Below are 21,536 nucleotides of genomic sequence, written 5' to 3' on the forward strand. Positions count from 1 at the left end.
GTCTATTTCTTTTTAAATATTTTCAAGATCGTCTCCAGCTTTGGACAAGACTCTTGTTCTCAGTGTCCAATTTACAGATATGGCCCGAATCATCCCTAGCACCAATGATATCCTCCCCAGCCGCCATGCCTGACACTCTAGATCTAATCCTTTCTACACTCACTCTTGTTTTCTATCTCTTGATGGCACTTGCCATCTTACCTATGGTAGATATGCCTTGGTTGATTGGTTCTACTTTATGTATCTGAGGGATTTTGTCACAAACTTCTTGACTTGGATGGATTTTTGAGAGAACTGTGGGAACAGCAGCTTTCCATGTTGACCTTGAAATATTTGGGAGGCCAAGTAGGTAGCCACTGATGGGTTTTAAGCAGGGGACAGGTGAGATAGAGGCCTCACATGTTTACCTGTTCTCTGTCTATACCCCTGACTATCTCTGATATGGGGAAGGGAGCTTGGTACAAATGGGCTTCTATCTAGAGAAAACCAACCAGCGGCACGTTCCTATGAATGCTGGAATACTGTCAGCAGCCTGAGATTGCATGCTTTGTTTTGAAAAGTAGGAAACATTATCTATTCTCCTCTGCATTTTACTAGCATGTTCAAATTATTCACTTGAAATTCAGTTCCTATTGTTTCTACTACATTCACATCTAGAACAGATTATGGTCCTACCTATCATCCTGCCTAAGTTCTTACCTTATGAGTAAGAAGAAAACTCAGCAGTCTGACTTTTCTGATCTTTATCAACCCTTCGTGTGCAAACAATAGAGAAGCACAGATGACCAAGTGGTGTGCCCACATGCTGCAAACTGTAACATGTAGTCATCAGCCAAGACCCTTTGATCCTTTGCCTGAACACTATCTCAGAAACGTTTGAAATGTTGCTAGATTTGCCTTTACTCCTGAGTTTTAACATCCATATGTCAACCCAAGGACACTTAATGCACATTTCCTGAGCTTACTAAGACTCAAAATAATGGTCTAAGCATTATTTTGTAAAAGTGAAGAATTATATTTCTGAACTCATTAGCTTTTCGTAAGTGGCTTGCTTATCCATAGCAAACATCATATCTATTGTTAAGTTAGGTATTTGATAGAGATAAAGATAACCAGACCTCAAGTCTCAAGAGTTCTTATGTCGTTAGGGGAGACTGCCACAACACATGCTTAAATGAGTGAGTGCTCTAGGAATGGAACAAACATCACGAAGTCTGTTAACCATGTGGCTGGAAAACAGTGGGGCTCTGGAGTAAGAAAAAAAGTGATACAGCAGACCCTCAAGTTACGACTGGCCTAACATACGAACAACTTGGATTATGACCAGAATTTTAGTTTTAATTTACTATCAAAGTTTTGAGTTATGACCCAAATGCTAGCTGCTTGTGCTTCCAGGTGGTCTCAGGTACAGATTTAACCCTAAAAGAGTGCTGGACGAAATGTTACATCATCCTTTCCTGTGTGGGGTTAACTGAGAAATTCCAGGCCAATGTCTCTCTAAGGACACTGAGATCTCCCTGTATGCAAGAGAGACTTTGAAGGCTGTGTAGAGGAGCCTGAGCCTTCAATTGACAACTTGAGTTACAACTAGCCCTCGAGAACGATTTGAGTTCATAAGTCAAGGGTCCACTGTATCTTGATTTTCAGCTTTAAACTCTTATAATGACTATTTTGCAAAACATGACTTTCACGTTACAGATGTAGGACATTTACTCTAGGGGAAAGCAGCTCTGGGCCAGGTGTTCAGAATGCAAGGATGACAAGACCCTGACCCTATTTAGCTCCTTTCTGGTAATATTATGAGGTTGGGGGAATGAATCACGAGTTCCCGAGAGGAAGGTCACAGCAACATGGGATTTCAGAAGGGACTGACTCACATCTGGGGATGTGATGGAAGTGAAGGAATTTGTATATAGCTTTGAAGGACAAGCAGGGTCCGGACATGGTGAGATGGAAGACGAAAGTGAGGCTGAAACAGGTGTCAAGGCAAAAGGTGGGAAGAGAGATGCTCAGTCCATGTTGGTAGAATCAGGGAGAATGAGGCAGCTGATGGAAAGAGAAAAGGCTGGGGGACATGGAGAATACTCAGTGCATGTTTTAAAAAAATAACCAGGTCATAGAGAGCCATTAAAGATTTCTGGGTAGGAGAATGATATGAACTTAAACCTTATTTAGGATAGACTGCATAGAGGACTTGGCAGTGCGAAGAACATGGCAAGGGTTTAGGAAGAGATTGGGATGGAAAGGAGCGGGGGCAGATGTGAGAAAAATTAAGGAAATATAGGTTGCGTGGAAGATGCCGAATCACCCCGCTGCAGACAGGCAGCCACTTGGTTCCACACTACAAAGATGCAGAGGACACCAGACAACCAGACCAAGGTACTGAGTACTGCTGCTCCCGGCCCAGAGGTAGGGGCTTCTGAGCCGCGGTCCCACTGCTCCTGGTCCAGAGGAAGGGGCTTCCCGGTCACCAACACTCCCGCTGCTCCCAGTCCAGAGGAAAGGGCTTTTGGGCCACCTTCTGTCCTGCCGCTCCTGGCCCAGAGGAAGGAGCTTCCAGGCCACCAACCCTCCCACCACTCCCGGCCCAGAGGGAGGGGATTCTGAGCCGCCATCCCACTGCTCCTGGTCCAGAGGAAGGGGCTTCCCGGTCACCATCCATCCCGCTGCTCCCAGCCCACAGGAAAGGGCTTTTGGGTCACCATCCTGACCGCTGCTCCCGGCCTCTGTCCCACCTCTCCCAGCTCAGAGGAGGTAATCCATGCAGGCACTAACAGGCCCCTGCCCCAGTGGAAATGAGAAAACATGTAAATAAGTCTCAAAACCAGACTTCCAGATCACCTACAGCAACCCCAAAGGGAAATGAGATGGAACACTCTGACACTCAACCACCTGGACCCACTGAACTGGCAACAAAAGGGGATCTGGAAAAAATGAAATCAGAAATAATTTCTCAGATAACAGGAGAAATTGTGCCCCTAGTGCAAAACATGATTAATAAATCTAGAGAGGCTCTCAGGAACATGATGGAATCCCAACATAAGAAACAAATGGAATCCATAAAACAGATGCAAATAGATTTCCAGGAGATTAAAAACTCCATTGAAAGTCTACATAGCACAATGAGCCAATGTGAGGACAGAATTTCAGATACAGAAGATAAGATTGCAATTAGTGACCAGGAAAAGAAAAATTGCTTCAAAATTATAAGGGAACATGAGAAATCAATCCAGCAGCTGCTAGATGATGCAAAGAAGAATAACATAAGACTGATTGGGTTCAATGAAGAAACAGGAGAGTGGAGATGACATAAAAAGTCTCTTCACAGAAATAATGGCAGAAAACTTCCCAAGCAGGGGAAAAGAGCTTGAAATACAGATAAGTGAGGCATATAAGATCCAAATAGGCTTGATCCAAAAAAATCTACACATAGGCATATAATTGTTAAGATTCCAGAAATTCAACAGAAGTACAAAGTTCTCCAAGCAGTCAGAGAAAAGAAACAAATCACATACAAAGGAAAGCCCATCAGAATCACAGCAGACTTCTCAACACAAACCATCAAGGCAAGAAGAGCTTGGAGTGACATATTCCAAGCCCTAAAAGAAAACAGCCTCCAACCCAGATTCATGTACCCTGCAAAACTATCTTTCAAAATGGATGGAGAAATAAGATACTTTCATGACAAAGAGCACCTTAGGAATTTTGAGAATACCAAACCAGCACTCCAAAGAATTTTACACAATATGCTAGGAACAGACATTGAGGATCACAACCCCAGGAAGCAGAGCAGAATGAACCCATCTGGCATGACAAGAAATTAAATGTAAAAGGGGAGAACCCAACAAAAAGAAAAAGTCATGACAATGACAAGACAATACGTTTTAGTTATAACCATCAATGTTAATGGTCTCCATTCACCACTCAAAAGAAATAGACTGGCAGAATGGATCAAGAAGCCAAATCCAACAATATGCTGCATACAAGAAACACACTTAATTCAAAAGGAAACTCATAGACTCAAAGTTAAAGGGTAGAAAACAATACTCCATGCGAAAGGAACCCGAAAAAAAAGCAGGAGTAGCTATCCTCTTGGCAGATCAAGTAGATTTCAAACCAACACTGATTAAGAGAGACAAAGAAGGACACTACATCCTTGTAAAGGGAAGAATCCAAGAGGAAGAGATGACAATCATAAATATCTATGCACCAAACACTAGTGCACCCAACTATATAAAACAAATAATAACAGACATGAAAAGTCATATATGCCCTAATGCAATTGTAGTGGGGGACCTCAACACCCCACTGTCACAAATAGATACATCAACTAGACTAAAAATAAGTAATGAAATACTAGAACTCAATTGAACTCTTGAACAAATGAACTTAACAGATGTTTACAGAGTCTTCCACCCCACAAAATCAGAATACACATTCTTCTCAGCTGCACATGGGTCATTCTCCAAAATAGACCACATACTCACACATAGAACATATTTAAGTAAGTGCAAAGGAATTGAAGTTCTCCCCTGTATATTATCAGACCATAGTGTGATGAAACTGGAGATCCATAGCAAAAGAAACTCAAAAACTTTCAAAAACACGTGGAAATTGAACAACACACTTCTGAATAACCAATGGGTCACAGAGGAAATTAAAGAAGAAATCAGACAATTCCTTCAATTAAATGACAATGACAATACAACATATCAGAATCTATGGGACACAGTGAAAGCAGTCTTATGAGGGAAATTCATAGCAGTGAATACACATATTAGGAAAACAGAATGAGCCCAATTAAACAACCTGATGCTGCACCTCAAGCTTCTAGAAAAAGAAGAGCAGGACAAACCCAAAGCTCATACAAGGGAGGAAATTATAAAGATCAGAGGAGAAATCAATGCAATGGAGACTAAGAGAATGATACCAAAAAATCAATGAAGCCAAGAGTTGGTTCTTCAAAAGAATCAACAAAATTGACAAACCTTTAGCCAACCTTGTCAGAAAAAGGAAAGAAAAGGCCCAAATCCATGCAATTAAGAATGAAAAGGGTGAAATTATAACAGACCCAGCAGAAACCCATAGGATCATCAATACCTGCTTCCAGAACCTATACGCCAATAAGGTGGACAACACAGAAGAAATGGACAGATTCCTAGATACATATGAATTACCAAAGTTGAACAAAGAAGACCTAAAAATTCTGAACAGCCCAATATCAACCAATGAAATTGAAAATGAAATTAAAAACTTATCAACTAAGAAAAGCCCAGGCCCTGATGGCTTCACTGCTGAATTCTACAAGACATTTAGAGAGGAAATGCTGCCACTACCCCTTAAACTCTTCAATGAAATTGAAAGGGAAACAATACTCCCAAATTCATTCCTGGAAGCAAGCATCACCTTGATTCCCAAAGCAGAGAAAGACCCGACCGAAAAAGAGAACTATAGGCCAATCTCACTAATGAACATAGATGCAAAAATCCTGAATAAGATACTGGCAAACAGAATGCAGAAGATCATCAAGAAGATCATACACCCTGATCAAGTGGGATTCATCCCAGGGATGCAGGGATGGTTCAATATATACAAATCAATCAATGTAATACACTATATCAATAGAGCCAAGGACAAAAACCACATGATTATCTCCATAGATGCAGAAAAAGCATTTGACAAAATCCAACATGCATTTATGATAAAAACCCTACAAAAAATTGGAATAGATGGTCTCTACCTCAAACTGATAGAAGCCATCTATGAAAAACCAACAGCCAATATCATACTAAATGGTCAAAAACTGAAATCCTTCACACTAAAATCAGGAACAAGACAAGGATGTCCACTATCACCACTCTTGTTCAATATAGTTCTGGAAACATTAGCCACAACAATTAGACAAGAGAAAGAAATAAAAAGAATAAAGATAGGTAATGAAGAAGCCAAATTGTCATTATTTGTAGATGACATGATACTCTATATAGAAGACCCCAAGAACTCCACCAAAAGTCTTCTAGACTTAATAACCAAATTCAGTCAAGTAGCTGGTTACAAGGTCAACACACAAAAATCAATAGCTTTCCTCTACACGAATGACAGACTCACTGAGAGAGAAATAGGGCAAATAATTCCTTTCACAATAGCATCCAAAAAACTGAAATACCTAGGAATCAACCTAACAAAAGAAATCAAAGACCTCTTCTCTGAAAACTATAGCACTCTGAAAAGAGAGATTGAAGATGATATCAGAAAATGGACAGACATCCCCTGCTCCTGGGTAGGAAGGATTAATAGAGTGAAAATGGCCATACTTCCAAAACTGCTATATAGATTTAATGCAATTCCAATTGAGATCCCAGCAGCATACTTCATAGACCTCAAGACAACAATCCAAAAATTCATTTGGAACAAGAAGAGACCCAGAATAGCAAAAACAATTCTAGGTAACAGAGACATGGCAGGGGGTATCACAATCTCCAACCTGTAACTCTACTACAAAGCTACTGTGATAAAAACAGCATGGTACTGGCAAAGAAACAGGCTTGAGGACCAGTGGAACAGAGTAGAAGATGCAGAAACAATGTCAGACACACTCAGCCATCTCATCTTCAACAAAGGAGCCAAACACCCTCACTGGAGGAAAGATAGCCTCTTTAATAAATGGTGCTGGAAAAATTGGGCTTCAACTTGCCAAAGATTAAAACTAGACCTATATCTCTCACCATGCACTAAACTATAATCAAAATGGATTAAAGATCTAAATATTAAAATAGAAACTCTGAACCAGTTGGAACGGAGGTTAGGTACAACACTTGAAGACATCAGTGGAAGGAAAGATTTTATGAACAAAACCTTAGTTGTCCATGAACTAGCACAAACCATCAACAAGTGGGATCTCTTCTTATTAAAAGGCTTCTGCACAGCAAGAGAAACCACCAGCAGTGTGAAGAGACAACCCACAGTGTGGGAAAAAATCTTCACCTGCTCTTCCTCAGACAAAGGTCTACTATCTCGAATCTATAAAGAACTTAAAAGGATCAGACCTCCCAAATTTAAAGACCCAATCCAAAAATGGGCATCTGAAATGAACAGACATTTCTCAGACAAAGAAGTAGAAATAGTAAATAAATACATGAAAAAATGTTCAACATCACTGGTCATTCAAGAGATGCAAATGAAAATAACACTGAGATTCCACCTCACTCCAGAAAGAATGGCTGCTATCATGAAATCAACCAATAACAAATGCTGCCGGGGCTGTGGGGAAAGAGGAACCCTGCTCCACTGCTTGTGGGAGTGTAGACTGATGCAACCACTGTGGAAATCAGTATGGAGATACCTCAAAGAACTAGGACTGGAAGTCCCATTTGATCCCGCTATTCCACTGCTGGGGATCTTCCCCAAAGAATTAAAAGAATCATACCACAGTGATATATGTGTGCCCATGTTCATAGCAGCACAGTTTGTAATGGCTAAAACTTGGAAACAGCCCAAATGCCCATCAACTGGAGACTGGATCAAGACAATGTGGTTTTTTAATAAAATGGAGTACTACTCAGCCATAAAAAATGAGAAATTAGAGACATTTCTAGCTAAGTGGATGCACATTGAGGCCATACTCTTAAGTGAAATAAATAGGACACGCATGAATAAATTCTGAATAGTTTCTTTCCTGTGAGAAACTGAAAGTGTAAATAAGGACTAAAGGTATAATAGGTAATGTGAAGTAGGAAGAAAAGGGGCAAAGGGGAAGGAAGTGGGAGGGCTAGAGGAAAGGATAGAAGGGAATGGGATTAATATAAGAAAATGGAAAAATAGGAACAAAATCTTTGTAAATAGGGAGGCCTGGAGGGGTTGAAGGGAGGGCTGGGCAAGTGTGAAAAATAAGAACCAAGAGAGACTATGTAAAGGTGCACATTTCCAATGATGAATGTCATTATATTGTATACCTAAAATGTACCAATGATTAGAATGAATAATCGAAAATGTAAAATAGCAAGGAAAGGTCCAAAGGGGTAGGGGTCGTGGGAGGGGCAGGGGAAAGGAAAGAAGGGAAAGGAAAAAATGATGAGAAATGGAAAAAATGGAAATAAAGTCTTTGTAAATAGGGAAGGGTGGAGGGCGTGAAGGGAGGGCTAGGAATGGGGAAAAAATAAGAACCAAGATGCATTATGTAAAGGTACAATTCCCAATGAGAAACGTAATTGTGTCGTATACCTACAATGTACCAATAAAAGAATTTAATAAAAAAAGAAAAAAAATTAAGGAAATATAAACAAGACTGAGTAGGCAACTGACTGGGTGGTAGAACATGGGCCCAAGATCACCTGAAGATGAGAGGGTTCTTGCTGGGTCCCAAGAGCACTGGCAGAGGAAACCTTTTGGGAGTAAGATAAAGAGTGCCATTTGAGAAGCTCTGGGGTGAAGGCTCAATGAAACCAGCAGGTGGAGAAAGTGAGGAGCAGACAGAACAAGGTCTGGGGCATTTTCAAAAAAGTTGGAGCTGGAGGTCCAGGTGGCCGATGAAGTAAGTGTTGAGTCCATGTGTTTGTGAGGTGATGCCATGAACAGGTCAGGGAACCACCCCCAGGTACGGGTAATGGCAGCAGGAAGAACAGGGGTGAAAACAAGGTAAAGGGAATGCATTATCAGATAGGCTATAGGAGAGCCTGAAACAGACAGCAGGATCAAAACCAAGGGAGGAGAATTTGCCTGGGGGAAGATCAGCAGTTTTAAAAGCCACAGACCAAAAAAGAAGGGTGAGGCAAGAGCAGAGGCCATGGACTTGTTTGTCCGGACTCACTGATGACCCTTGTAAAGCCATTAGGGAGAGGGAGGGAAGGAGGTGGCAGCAGGTGTAAACAGCAAAAGGAAGTGACTTTTCCACGGAAAATGTCATTGGAGTTAGCCAATAGGAGATCACTTCAGCAGAGTGCTTCGAAAAATGCTGAAGGCAAAACAGATTGCAGCAGTTTAAGAGTGATTAGCGAGGAAGGAGAAGTTGGGAATGTTCCTTCTTTCAAGATATTTGGAGGCTGAGACTGCAATTGCAGAAATAAACTTGCAGAAGGTCACAGCCAAGAATGGTTTTAATATTTAAAACACAGAATACTTTCCTGGGCCTTATGGACTTTCTTAGGCGTTCTTCTTAGTCTTTCTAGGGAAAAAACAGCACACCTAAGAATGAGGTTTAAAAGAAGCAGTTTGACATAGAAAACAGAGTTCTGGAGTTGAGGTGACAGCACTAATTGCCTCAACTCTGATAGGTGCTGACTATGTCCCAGGTACACCCTTAACTTGCTTAAAGCTATTTTCCTTTTTTCTGAAACAGGAGGGAGCTGGTCCTAGAAGTTCCTCCCTCATGGGATTGTAGTAGGGCAGAAATGAAATGAAACAATGCTTGTAAAGTACTGTGTCGGTAGACACCCAATGAAGTTATCATTAAAATAGTTATAAATATATATAGTTATCATTATTGAAATGTCCATTGATAAATGCTAATGCTAATAATAATAATAATGATAATTACTGCCTGACAATGAAACTTATCAATGCATTCCATCAGCCCTTTAGGACACAATGGGCTAAGGACCTTCTTGTGGACGTGATGTCCATTAAGCCCTGAAGTTCGATACCAATAGAGCTCCGATAAAGCACTACCTTGAAACACTGAATTATTTTAGACCCCCAAGAAATTTCACAATATAAACAAACTTCATTCAGCTTCAAAGTCATGACATAGATTTGCTTCCTTTAGCATTAAGAAAAAAAAAAACTATTCTCTAGTTGATGATAAATTATCGCTACCAACAGAGTGCAGAGACAACACACAGAGTAGGAAAAAACTTTTTACCAGCTATTCATCGGACAAAGGACTACTATCTAAAATATATAAAGAACTAAAAAATAAAAATTTAAAAAAAGATCCTCCAAATTTAAAGACCCAATCGAAAAATGGGCATCTGAAATGAACAGACATTTCTCAGATGAAGAAGTAGAAATGGAAATAAATATATGAAAAAATGTTTAACATCACTGGTCATTCGAGACATGCAAATTAAAACAAAGCTGAGATTCCCAATGGCTGTTATCAAGAAATCAACCAATAACAAATGCTGGAGGGGCTGCGGGGAAAAAGGAACCCTTCTCCACTGTTGGTGGGAGTGCAGACTGGTCCAATCACTGTGGAAATCAGTGTGGAGAGTTCTCAAAAAACTAAAACTAGAGGCTCTATTTGACCCAGCTATTCCCCTTCTTGTTATCTTCCCAAAAGAATTAAAAGCATCATACCAGCGATATATGCACAGCCATGTTTAGAGCAGCACAGTTTGTAGCAGCTAAATCTTGGAAACAGCCCAAATGCCCATCAACTGGAGACTGGATAAAGATGTGGTTTTTTTGTATACAATGGAATAGTACTCTGCCATAAAGGATGAGCTTCAGACATTAATAGCTAAATGGATGGACCTTGAAACCATACTCTTAAGTGAAATAAATTGGACACACGTGTGTAAATACTGCATTGTTTCTCTGGTGTGAGAAATCGAAAGTAGAAATAAGGATTAAAATGTATAACAGATATTGGGAAATGGGAAGAAAATATTCAAATAGGAAAAGGAACAAGGGAGGAAGGAGGGAGAATGGAAGGAAGTGATAAAAAAAGAAAGAGAAAACAGAAGAAAAAATGGGAACAAAGCTTTTGTACATAGGGAGGGGAGAGGGCCTGAGGGGAGGGAAGGATGAGTCATATACACAAGCAAATTCCCTAGATGAGGTAACATTGTGTATGCTTAAAATGTACCAATAAATGTTTTGCTATTAAATAAATAGATAAGAAAATTGCTTCTACCCTACTACTTTAATAATATCTAATATGTCTATAGTAATTTGGAACAGAAAAGCATTTCTACATGTTATCTCATTTGATCCTTGAAATAATCCTGTAAAGTAGGCTTCTTTATTTTACATATTAGAAAATCAAGGCTCATAGAGGGTAAAGGGTTTATGATGCTCATGTGTGATATAGAGCGAGACAGGACATCCATCTACGACTGCACATTTCTTTACAACATCAGTGGCACTTCCTTGACTTGAATCTGCAGCAGCCCTCCACATGGTCCTCAAACTCTGGGGTCCAACATCCCCTGAGTGAGCTGAAGATTAGTAAGTAAAAGTCACCTACATGGAGAACTGGCTTCAGAAAAATCCTGTGGTCCTAATTTACTAGCCCCAGTGGGGTGAAAATGTTCCTCCCTGGCGTCTGCTCAATCAAAACGAACCGAGCATTACACAGTAAGAGTCATACTTGATGTCAGCATTGCAATCCAACTCTGAAATTCTGCTGAAAAACAACTGTTAGAATTGAGGAAGAGGGTTCGTGAACACCTTCCTCTGAACAATCATGCCTGATGGAGTTACTGCAACCAAGAATGCCTGGGTCAGAACTTGGACTGCTGTGGAATAATCAAAAGTGCAGACCTGTTGCTATCAATAACCCGCACTTCCCTTCTGGGACCAGAAACCCAGGGGTGCAAGGAGAGCTGTTCTACCTGACCTGCAAAGAGGGTCTGGGGGCTGTGAGCTTGGCTGGTCTCAGCACTTCCTTAACAGTTGCTTTATATGGGCTGCCCCAGGAGACTCATCTCCTGTTAATGGGATGATGATGATTAGTATAAAACAGCTACTAAAAGGTACAGAGTAATATAGGTTCTTTCTCCTATGTTGTTTTTGCTTTCTCTGAATTTAGAAAATGAAAACAAACTGGAAATAAATAAATAAATAAATCTGCCCTTGGCTTGGACAGAACCATCATTTCTCCATTTTATAGTCTTCAAAGCTTTTCCTGCTCTGGCTACACATGATGGGTGACATCTATGTCCTCGAACATGCTCCTCTAGGCATACTGTGATTTAGAAAATACTCCCAGAAATTAGAAGTTACAAGGGTAGAGTCACATAACAATTAAGCCATTCCAAAAGTAACTGAAAAACAATTACTTTGAAAGAGAAAAATAAAATCTTTTATTTAAACATTGAACTTAATTTTTGAATGAGTTATTTTTTTCCAGACCTCCCTTATGGAGGTGACACAAGCAAAATACAAAAATGTGCGGCAGATCTATTAGCAAAAGTGATCCTATTTCACTGTTACCATAACAACATATAGAATTTACCAATTTTAATGTGTTTGTTGGAAATTTCACTTACTATCACTGTCTGCCTGTGGTTTAGTTATCTTAATTACTGTGTTTCTTCTAACAAAAGTGTTGGTGGCATTACTCTTGCTTACGTGCTAGGTAGATGTGTTTCTTCATCTTTTTTTCTCTGTATTCCTAATTAAAAAACTACCCATGGGCAAAATTTTAAAATACTGTAAAATTAGAGTAATAAAATCACAACTTACAAGTACAATAATTTGCAATTGCCACAGCTATTAACTTTACAGTTGCTCACTCCATTTAGCAAGATAGACTGCAACTATCTGTGACTTCTAGTACACTGTCTATTCCTGTCTCTCTCAAGAAAATACATATGGAATACTTATATGGATAAATTGCTGCTACATAGAGATAAATCTGAATATGTGCACATTTATTTTAAAAGGCAAATCAGATTTTGCGATTAAAAAAGATAACCTGGAACACAGATTGGAAAAAATTGAGATTAGAGCAAGAAAGACTGGCTGACATCAGAGAATGTGAGAGAACAGGGGTTATTTAAGGTTGGAGTCTGGCATTTGGAAACCAGAAAAGAAAAAGGCAGCTCGAAAAATCAACAGGCTGGAGAAAGCTCCTCTGAAGTGGTAAACTCCAGGGGTTCAGGGTCTGGGAGGAAAGGAGACCTGAAAATGATGGTCAGATAAAATTTAAGAGTTTGAGAAGATGGGGTTGGAGCAGTTATGGTGAATCCAACCACAGAGAGACACCTGGACTATTGTCAGGAAGAAGGTCAAAGTATCTGGTGAGTTACTACCCTTGATTCTAGTCTACTGGAATTCCAGCACATGACAGTTAGAGGTAGAATAGAAAGAAAGGCTGTGGGCCTGGCTCTGAGTTCATGAAAGAAGATGAAAGAAAGTTCTGAAAGATAAGAAGAAAGTAAACAGAAAGAAAGCATTTGAAATGAGACCAATATTCTCAAGAGCAAAGAATGCATCCATTCCTCTTGGCTGACTGAGGGAGAGGAATTACTCACTTGGGTTTCAGAAAGTTGAGGGATATGGTGTTATTAATGGGGGTGGAAGTGGAAGTGAGTTAATTCAAGGAGGGAGGAGTGGTCAAAAAATACAGCACATCCGAGTACACACAAAGCCAGATTCTACTGATTTTCTCCAAACACCGTGTAACATCAATGAACCTCCAGTCACTCACATTCTCAAGCTTTCTCACACAGAAACTGTCATTGTGTCAGCGTTCCTTGTATGTGGTTGCTTATTCATCTCTAATTCAAATCAATTTAAGAAGTATTTATTGAATGGCCTGCCAAGTGCTAAGGTTCTGAAAATGAATAGGAAACAACCCTTGACCTCAGAGAGCACACAGTTTATAGTTGGGAGAGAAATATGATAACTGATAATTATAAGAATATTTGGCAAGTCCAGAAACAGAAGTGAATACAGGGGTCAGAAACTTCCCAACATACTTTATATTTATCCCCTAGCAAAATTTCATTTTCAGCCCATTACTCTGAATAGTTTAGTCTGTAATCTTGATTTTTCTCATTTAACTCGTAGACCATTTGCTAGTATTTCAAATGTACTAAATCTCAAATAAGTACTAGGGAAAGAGGCTCTATTTGAGTAATTTTTGAGATGAATGGGACTTAAAATGAAAACAATCTACTTTTGATTGGCAAAAATATCAAAGACCTTATACAATTCTGAGAATTCCACCTTAAATACATATACCCAACACATAAAAAAATACTTGAAGCCTTTAAGTAGTCAATATTGAAAAGGATAGTTTTTAAGACATGGCCTACCATATTTCCAACTCAGAATCAGTCAAATGATGGAATCTATCAATTGAGAGCAAAGCCATACGAAAAAAAAAAGTTTGTATATCATGATACCAGTTTTATAAAAGTAATTAAAATAACAAAAGCTCGTCTATTCATAGAAAAATTATCAAGAGGACTCTACAGCAAACTGTTAACCAGGATTATTCTGGGTGGAGAGAGACTAGCATTATGGGTGAGCCTTATATTTTATGCTATTTATTTCCATAAAACCATTCTTTAATTATGAGTAGGTATAACTTTGTAGACAGAAGAAAAAAAAAATCTATTCAGCTACCTTAAAGGAGGATGACACACATCCATGCCTATTTTTAATACATACTCATTCTTGAAGACCTATAGATGCATCTTTCTGCACCTGTAAGTCAGAAGTACCCTGCTACTATCACAAGGGAAAGGTACCATGTTGTTGGTCTTCCTTGTTCAGTATGTTTAACAAACTCAAAGTTCCCCTTGCCCCGCTGTGTTAAGTACACCTACTGTCTGGTAACACCTCTAGCCATGCACTAACCACCTCACTACACACCTTCCACTCTAGCTGGATTGGTCTCCTTGTTGTTCCAGGATCCTTTCATCTGTATGTTTGCTCTTTGTAGAGACTCCTCTCAGTTGGAATAGTTTTCCTTCCACCTGTATAAATCCACTCACCCTTCCACACCCAGCTTGAGTCCCACCTCTTCCATGGAGGCCTCTGTGACTCATCAATTCCTTCTCCTTTCCATAGTTACAGCCATTAGAATGTAGACACCAATTGCTTACTTCATTACAGCCTGGTCTTTTTTTTTTTTAACCAGGGATTGAACTCGGTATAGCCTGGTCTTTTAACTTAATACTATCTGTATACCTATTAACTTAAACCTCAATAAATAATGAAAACTTGCCTCTAGTATTACTTATAAGAAGAGGTAGTACCTTAACAATTCTGTATCACTTCCTGGATGTGTATTTTTGGTGTTAAGACTTCAATAAGGCATAAGGTTAAGGACACAGGGTTTGGATTCAGAGTATGAAACTCAGCTCTAATGCTTTCACTTTCTATGACTTGGGCTCACCATTTCACTCTTCAGAGCCTGGGTTGCCTTTTCTATAAAGTGAAACTAATTATTTGTATCTCTAATTCATTAGACATATTAAGAGAGATGACAAATTAATCAGCAGAATTAAATAAATAAAAATAATGATTATTTTTATCACTCAGTAACTAAACAAGGAGACATGCAGAGTCATTATGTAAGCCAGAATGGACGACTTTCAAAATGGTCAATGGGAAAAAAATAACTACCAATGCTAAAAATCAAGGACTAGATTAAAGATTTAGAAGGCTAAGTGTTGCTCAGTGTGGCTCAGTGTTGCTCTGTCACCACAGATCTGGTGGAGGACTTGCAGTGCATGAAAATAAAAGATGACCTAAAGGGAGTGACTTGTGCGAGTCCATATTTTGTGTCCCTGAGGAAGCTGCAAAGCCTAGTCCTGGAATGACTTCTCCAAGAGCAGTGTGCTGACACATAAAACCTGAGCTGGGCTTGGCAGTCTCAGCCAAACACAACTCCTGGAGTTGAGTTTGAAAAGGAGAAGAGCCCTCAAGGCTCTTCTTGGGCATCAACAGCAAGGGATGGACCACAGCAAAAAGAAAGCACATTCTGTTACTGTTTAGATCTAAAATGTCCCCTCAGTGTCTCATGTGTTCAGAATTTGGGCTTTTGGAAGTGACTGGATAATGGGGGCACTGATCAGTGGGTTAGTCCATGGATGAGTTCATTGCTGAATTTGCTGTTGGGAGGTGGGCCTTGGTCAGAAGAGGAGAGTCACTGGGGTGTGACCTCAAAAGGTATATTCTTGTCCTTGGCTCCTCTCTTCTCTTGCTCTGCTTCCTGACTGCCATTGGTTGAGCAGCTTTCCTGTGTTTGTCCTTCTACCAAGTCATTTAGGCCTTGGAGCCAGCCAACCATGCATGGACAGAACCCCTTTGAAAGTGTGAAGCAAAATAAATCTCTTCTCCTTTTAAATTTGTGGGTATTGGGTATTTTGTGCCAGTAACAAGAAAAGTGGAGTCCTTCTACTATCCTTCTACCAGAATGCTTGACTCTCATATCGCCTTGGCTGTTCTTTCTCTTTTCACTTTATTTAACCACCACCACTGGGATTTTTCTGTAGGGTAATATATAGGATTATGAATGTGTTCTACCTACTGTTCTTTCTGAGAACATACCCTCTTCATCTCCAAAGACTGACCCAGGATGGCTACCTTTGAATCATGGCTCACTCCTGTTGCGCCTCCTAACTCTAATATCCCTCCTTCAGCCTTTGTAAAATTCTCTTACGCAAGCAGTGTTTGAAAAAGAATTGAGGACCTGAGTCATAAGGGGTCTTAAAACAGTTTGAGGAATTTTTGCCTCAAATAAAATTGGTCTGACTATGTCATCTAGCTTCAGCCCCAGGGAAAGACAAATCAAGATGGACAATGGTAAGATGGAGGAAAATTCCTTCTTTCAAAAAAAACTGAGATTAGTCTTTTAGATGATTCAACTAATAATTCAATGTATCCTCTGCCAAAGAAGAAAGGAGATTTCTAGATAGTCCTATGACTGAGGTTCTGGAGAGGGTAAGGTAATCTTCAAACAGTTCACCAAACGATGCAAAAACCAGATGTGGAATCATGAAGCCAACTCTAGTGTTGCTAGGAACCAGCTCTGATTATGTTTAGTAGTAAATGCTTGTGTTTCTGATGACCCAATGTTTTTATTGGCATGGGAAGAGGGAGATGGGTTAGTTGACTAAGTTCTCAGGACATGGAAAGTCTATACTTGAAACGTTTTTTAAACGTTGGTACATAAAACTGTGGCTCAATGAAAAGGTCACAAATCCCAAGCAGGTGGGTTTCTTGGGAAGGATCTCTCACATGAACTTCAGCTTGAGGGTGATGATCATTTCAGAAGATTCCTGTTAGCCATCAAGGCCAAGTTCTAATAGCTTATCCCATACAAATTTCTATGTGTATAATACAGGATTCCAGATTCTTTAATGACACTTCATTGAGGACCTCTAAGATTTTACAGTATAAATGCTTTATACTAAGCATTAAAACAAACTCTAGATCACATTTTAGTGTAGAAATTCTGGTGTCAAAAAGGGAAGGTTAGTAGTGTCTGGTCAGATAATTTTGAGCCTAACAGAACCTATTAAAAATTATAGTCAAGCCATTAAAATTATGCCTTATATCCCATGTGCTATAAACGATGTAAATTTTTTTACCATACAATTATTCACGAGAGTCTCTATTTCATATTGTCATTTTAAAGAAACCACCTCTTTTTTCTTTCACCCCAAGAGAAATCTGATTGCAATTGGAACCTGCGTGGAAGGTCTGATGCCCTAGCAACTAATTGGATCCTCTTAAAGGTTCAATTTTATGTCTGACCTATTTAGAGATCTGAAAAGTTGCTCTTCGAAAAGCAGGCATCTCAGATCTTAATTTTTAAGTGTCAAATATTCCTGCAGTCAAGGTTAAATAAGTTGATGGTTTGGAGTTAGACTCAGCATACTTCTTGGAGAAGATTTTTCTTTTAAGCTTAAATACAATTCATGCACTAATATTTTTAAAGTTTTATCCAATATATCTTACATTTCATATATAAAACAAAAACTATTTGGGTCAAATTACATTTTAAGTACCATCTAGAATACTTCATATGTTAAACATAAAACTTCAAAAAGACATTTATTAAAGACTGGATTAATTTCATGGGTACTGCTGCAATTTTTCCTGTAATCATCTATATCAGGGGTTGGTGAAGCAACTTTCATAGGCCAAATCTAGCCTTTCCATTGTCTTTGTACATAAAGTTTTATTGGAACACAGCCATGATCATTGTTTATATATTGTCTATGGCTATTTTCACGGTGTAATACTGAGAGTCAAGCAGTTGTGAAAGTGAGTATATAACTACAAAGCTGAAAATATTTTCTATCTGGCCCTTTGCAGGAAAAAAGCTTGCCAACTCTTGATTTATGGTAAGAAGTTGACCAATATGAGTCTTGTAAAATAAGTCTCTTCTAACCAATATATTATTTTATGTTAAAAGCCTAGTGGGAAAGATTTTCAGGTAGATTAGAAAGTTCTACTCATTGAAAAGTTTTGTTGGTTTGATTCACTATACAGTTGTTATGAATCGGGATTTAACTCCCACCAAACATTGTAAGTTCTTTTGACAAAGACACAAAGAACAAGTTGGCCCCCTCCAGAGTCAAGGATTGTGTGCAATGGTTCCAGCACCTCTGCTACCTGGCGACCATCCTAGCAATGTCTATCTCTTCCTCACCACCACAGTTCAACCTCCTTCTGAGGGATGACAGGTTTACAGCTATCTCAACCTTCAGTTTCCCACCTCTCCAAAAGGTCTCATTATGCAGGAAGCAATGACAATATTTAATCCCTCTTTGTCAAGAAAAATCTTTCCATCTCGGCAGACTAACTTCATCAGAAAGTTTCTGTTAGAACAGTCCGTAAGGTTTCATCTTCAGATTGTCTTTGAAGTTAACTCTTAAATGCAGGACAGATAAATTCATCCATATACAAATGTGGTTCTGTAGAGGTAGATAAATTCAGGACTCAGTACAGCCAATTGAATTGAAAACTGGGATGTCTCTGACAGATCACTGATCTGTTAAAAGAACACAGTATTTACTAAGTACCTGCCTCACTATTCCCACTGGAAAAATTAGGTGGCAGAAGATATAGCATATCTATAAGTACAAATAAAGGTTTAAGAAGAGTGATAGAAGAGCAATAAAAATAGGGTTGGTTAGGGACAATGAAAAAAATCAGTCTTTGAAAGAAGTGCAAGTCATTAACTTGTAGAAAGAAGCAGACAGGTAGGAAATCTTTCTCAGCTCCCAGGTGAGCTTATTCAAAAGGTGCAAGTGCAGATGAAGAAGTTAGAACCTGAGGGCAGCAAGCGCTGAGATGGGAGGTAACATCAGTTTTAAGCCACTCTGCAATGGAGGAAGAACAGCTAACTGGTCAACACTGTGTGCAGTGCAGAGGACTTTGATTTTGAGATGACAAATGCCTGTGGTTCCTTACTAAGAAGGGACTTGATAAAAATAGTATTTATCCAGTATTATTCTACTGTTTAGAAAAGGCAACTGAAAAGTTCCAACAAGAATATCACATATAATATTTTTCTTTTAATTTCTAGTAAACATTTCTCTGCTGGATAAACTCAGTTGAGATCTTTATTATAAAGGCAGGGGCATCATGACCAGGCATTCTTTGTGTTCTCTGGGATGCTAAGTAGAGCACGCGCAAAAAACCTATATTACCCTTATTTACCTTATTGATTTTGCACCTAGTCTTGGTACCTGAATTTTTGTTGTTGTTTTAAATGGATTCTAGTAGTGACTTATTAAAGCAGACAATTCCATACAGCATAACTGGATAGATAAAACAAATAAATAATTTTTTGTTGAAGGAAATTTGAAGGCAGGAAAAGATGGAATGTCACTACTGGGTTGACTTCTTATAAAGTATATGGCTGAAACTTAAATTACATAGCCATTGGCCATGTCTTGTGTACCTTTTCAGAACTAAACAAATTTTATGGTTAAACTATGCTGTCCTAGTTTCTTTGTTATTTTATAGCTGTGTATGGATGTGTATTTTTCTGTATTGAAAGCAGAGACTTGGAAACAGACTGATAAAAGCCAGTCCTACATTTTATATGGCAGGAGAAAGAACACAGTAAACACAAACACAGTAGAGCTCTTCCCTTTGTTGACAACCTTATTGTCTCCCCTTAATGCATTGTTTTGAATAGCAATTACATGTCATTTTCCATTATCCTATACACAAAACCAATACCATACAGCTGCTGCTTTTCTTTCCGACAACTGATCTTGAAGAATATATAGAGGATTCACGTGCTGGTGAAACATGTCAAGACTGACAGCTCAGAGCCCAAGAGCTTTGTTGAAGCACAGAACAGGTGTGTGGCCAGGCAGCTGGAATGAGATCTGCCTTCCATCTTCTCATTTATGCTTTCTCGGCTTCTCTTCCTTGCAATGCTTCCCTCTGGGTTGGGAGGAGAACAGCATGGGAAGAACCTCCCATTTGGGTTCTTTCCTTCTGCCAGAAAAGGCTGGCTAGCTCTCAAGACAATAAGCATTTGACCACTGCAAAGCACAGTGAGCATGTCGACTCATTTTATTCACATCCCTCACTGGGGATTCAGAAAGCCAAGGACACACTGGTGATTTCCCTGGTTTTATGGATCTTGACTCCCCCAGGCCTGCAACACATTTTTGGTTCATGTGTTCACAGTGTCCTGGCATCTGCAGTGTGGGAAACCTTAACTGAGAGCCAATAGCCCCACAGCTTCTCCCTATTAAAATGTGCAATTGGATTTCACATGTGTGTTTCAAACACCATTCAAAGCATGATTTACAGGCTACTGTCTAGCCCCACAGCTGTTTTTCCATCCTCCAGACTGAGCTGTTTCTAGGAATCCACCATCCAGCTCCTTGGCAAATGGTCCTCTTAGTGTGGGTCTCCTCAGTCATATCTGGCCATGCAAAACAATGCAAGACCTATAGTAAGAACTTAAAAAAAAAAACAACTCACTGAATAAACTATTAATTATTCTTTCCACATAATTATCCCTTCATGAGAACAGGCTATTTGATGCTTTGTTTCTGTTCACCTCACCTTCTAATCAACTTTTTTGTCATCAAATTAAACTAATCACTGCTGTTTCTTTGATTTGGATTATTTATATACATTAAAAACAGCACAGGTCCATTTTGTGTAGGTCATGGTTAGCACCCAAGGCTTACATTTACTAAGCAAAGATAGGCTGTCTGTGTTAAACAGAGTTAGTGTCGAGTTTCTGTGACATCCACCACACTCCACAATCCAGGCTTCTAAGAATCTGAGGTCAACTCCCCAAAAATGATTAGACCTCAGACCTGAGGTTGTGGTTAGCTCAGATATGAGTGTTGATAATACCTTCTAAACATTTGATTTTAAGTTACCGGAGGGCCGGGACAGTGCTGTATTCATTCTCATTGTTCTGTGCCTGCTCAAGCTTTGGGCAGAGAGTATAGGTTCAGGGAGCTGAAGGAGCTCAACTCCTTTTAGCCTACACTGAAAAAGATGATCCATGCAGTGAGCTGTCTAAAGGAGTAATTCTCTTGTCCAACTATCAAGGGAGAAGGTCAAAGAAGATGACACTGAGAGAAATGTCCCAGAAAAGTCTTTGCTAGGAATAGTGTTTGAATGTACTGTATCAGTTTCTGTGAAAAGGCTTCACAGATGTAGCCTCTATTTCAGATGAAAATGATTTAATTAAAAATCTCATTGCTAAAAATCTTATAATTTGGGTCATAGTAGATTTTGCCCTCTGGTTGTAATATACCAATTTTTTCCCCAATGAATAGAATCTCAAGATACAAGGAATGCATTTCTTTTTTTTACCCTTTTACAAGTAGTTTCACTCAGCTCTAGGTTTGAGTCATTTAAGA

At 39.2% G+C, this 21,536-nt stretch overlaps 1 protein-coding gene across 11 annotated transcripts in view; it reads right to left on the bottom strand.

The window, feature by feature from the left end:
• Positions 1-21,536, bottom strand: part of Znf462 (zinc finger protein 462) — a 160,789-nt gene that overhangs the window by 56,497 nt on the left and 82,756 nt on the right. The window contains exon 8 of one of the 11 annotated variants that reach the window (XM_087183600.1): positions 14,594-20,088. The exons of the other annotated variants lie outside the window; for them this stretch is intronic. Coding sequence (XP_087039726.1) covers positions 19,934-20,088 — 155 coding nt within the window. The 3' untranslated portion in view covers positions 14,594-19,933. Of the gene's footprint in view, positions 1-14,593; positions 20,089-21,536 lie in introns of those variants that run through there. 11 annotated transcript variants of the gene reach the window in all.

This window comes from Heterocephalus glaber, unplaced genomic scaffold (genome assembly GCF_053883595.1).
Source record: "Heterocephalus glaber isolate CG9 unplaced genomic scaffold, H.glaber_assembly_v1.0 deba00001481, whole genome shotgun sequence".
Classification (NCBI taxonomy): Eukaryota; Metazoa; Chordata; class Mammalia; order Rodentia; family Bathyergidae; genus Heterocephalus; species Heterocephalus glaber.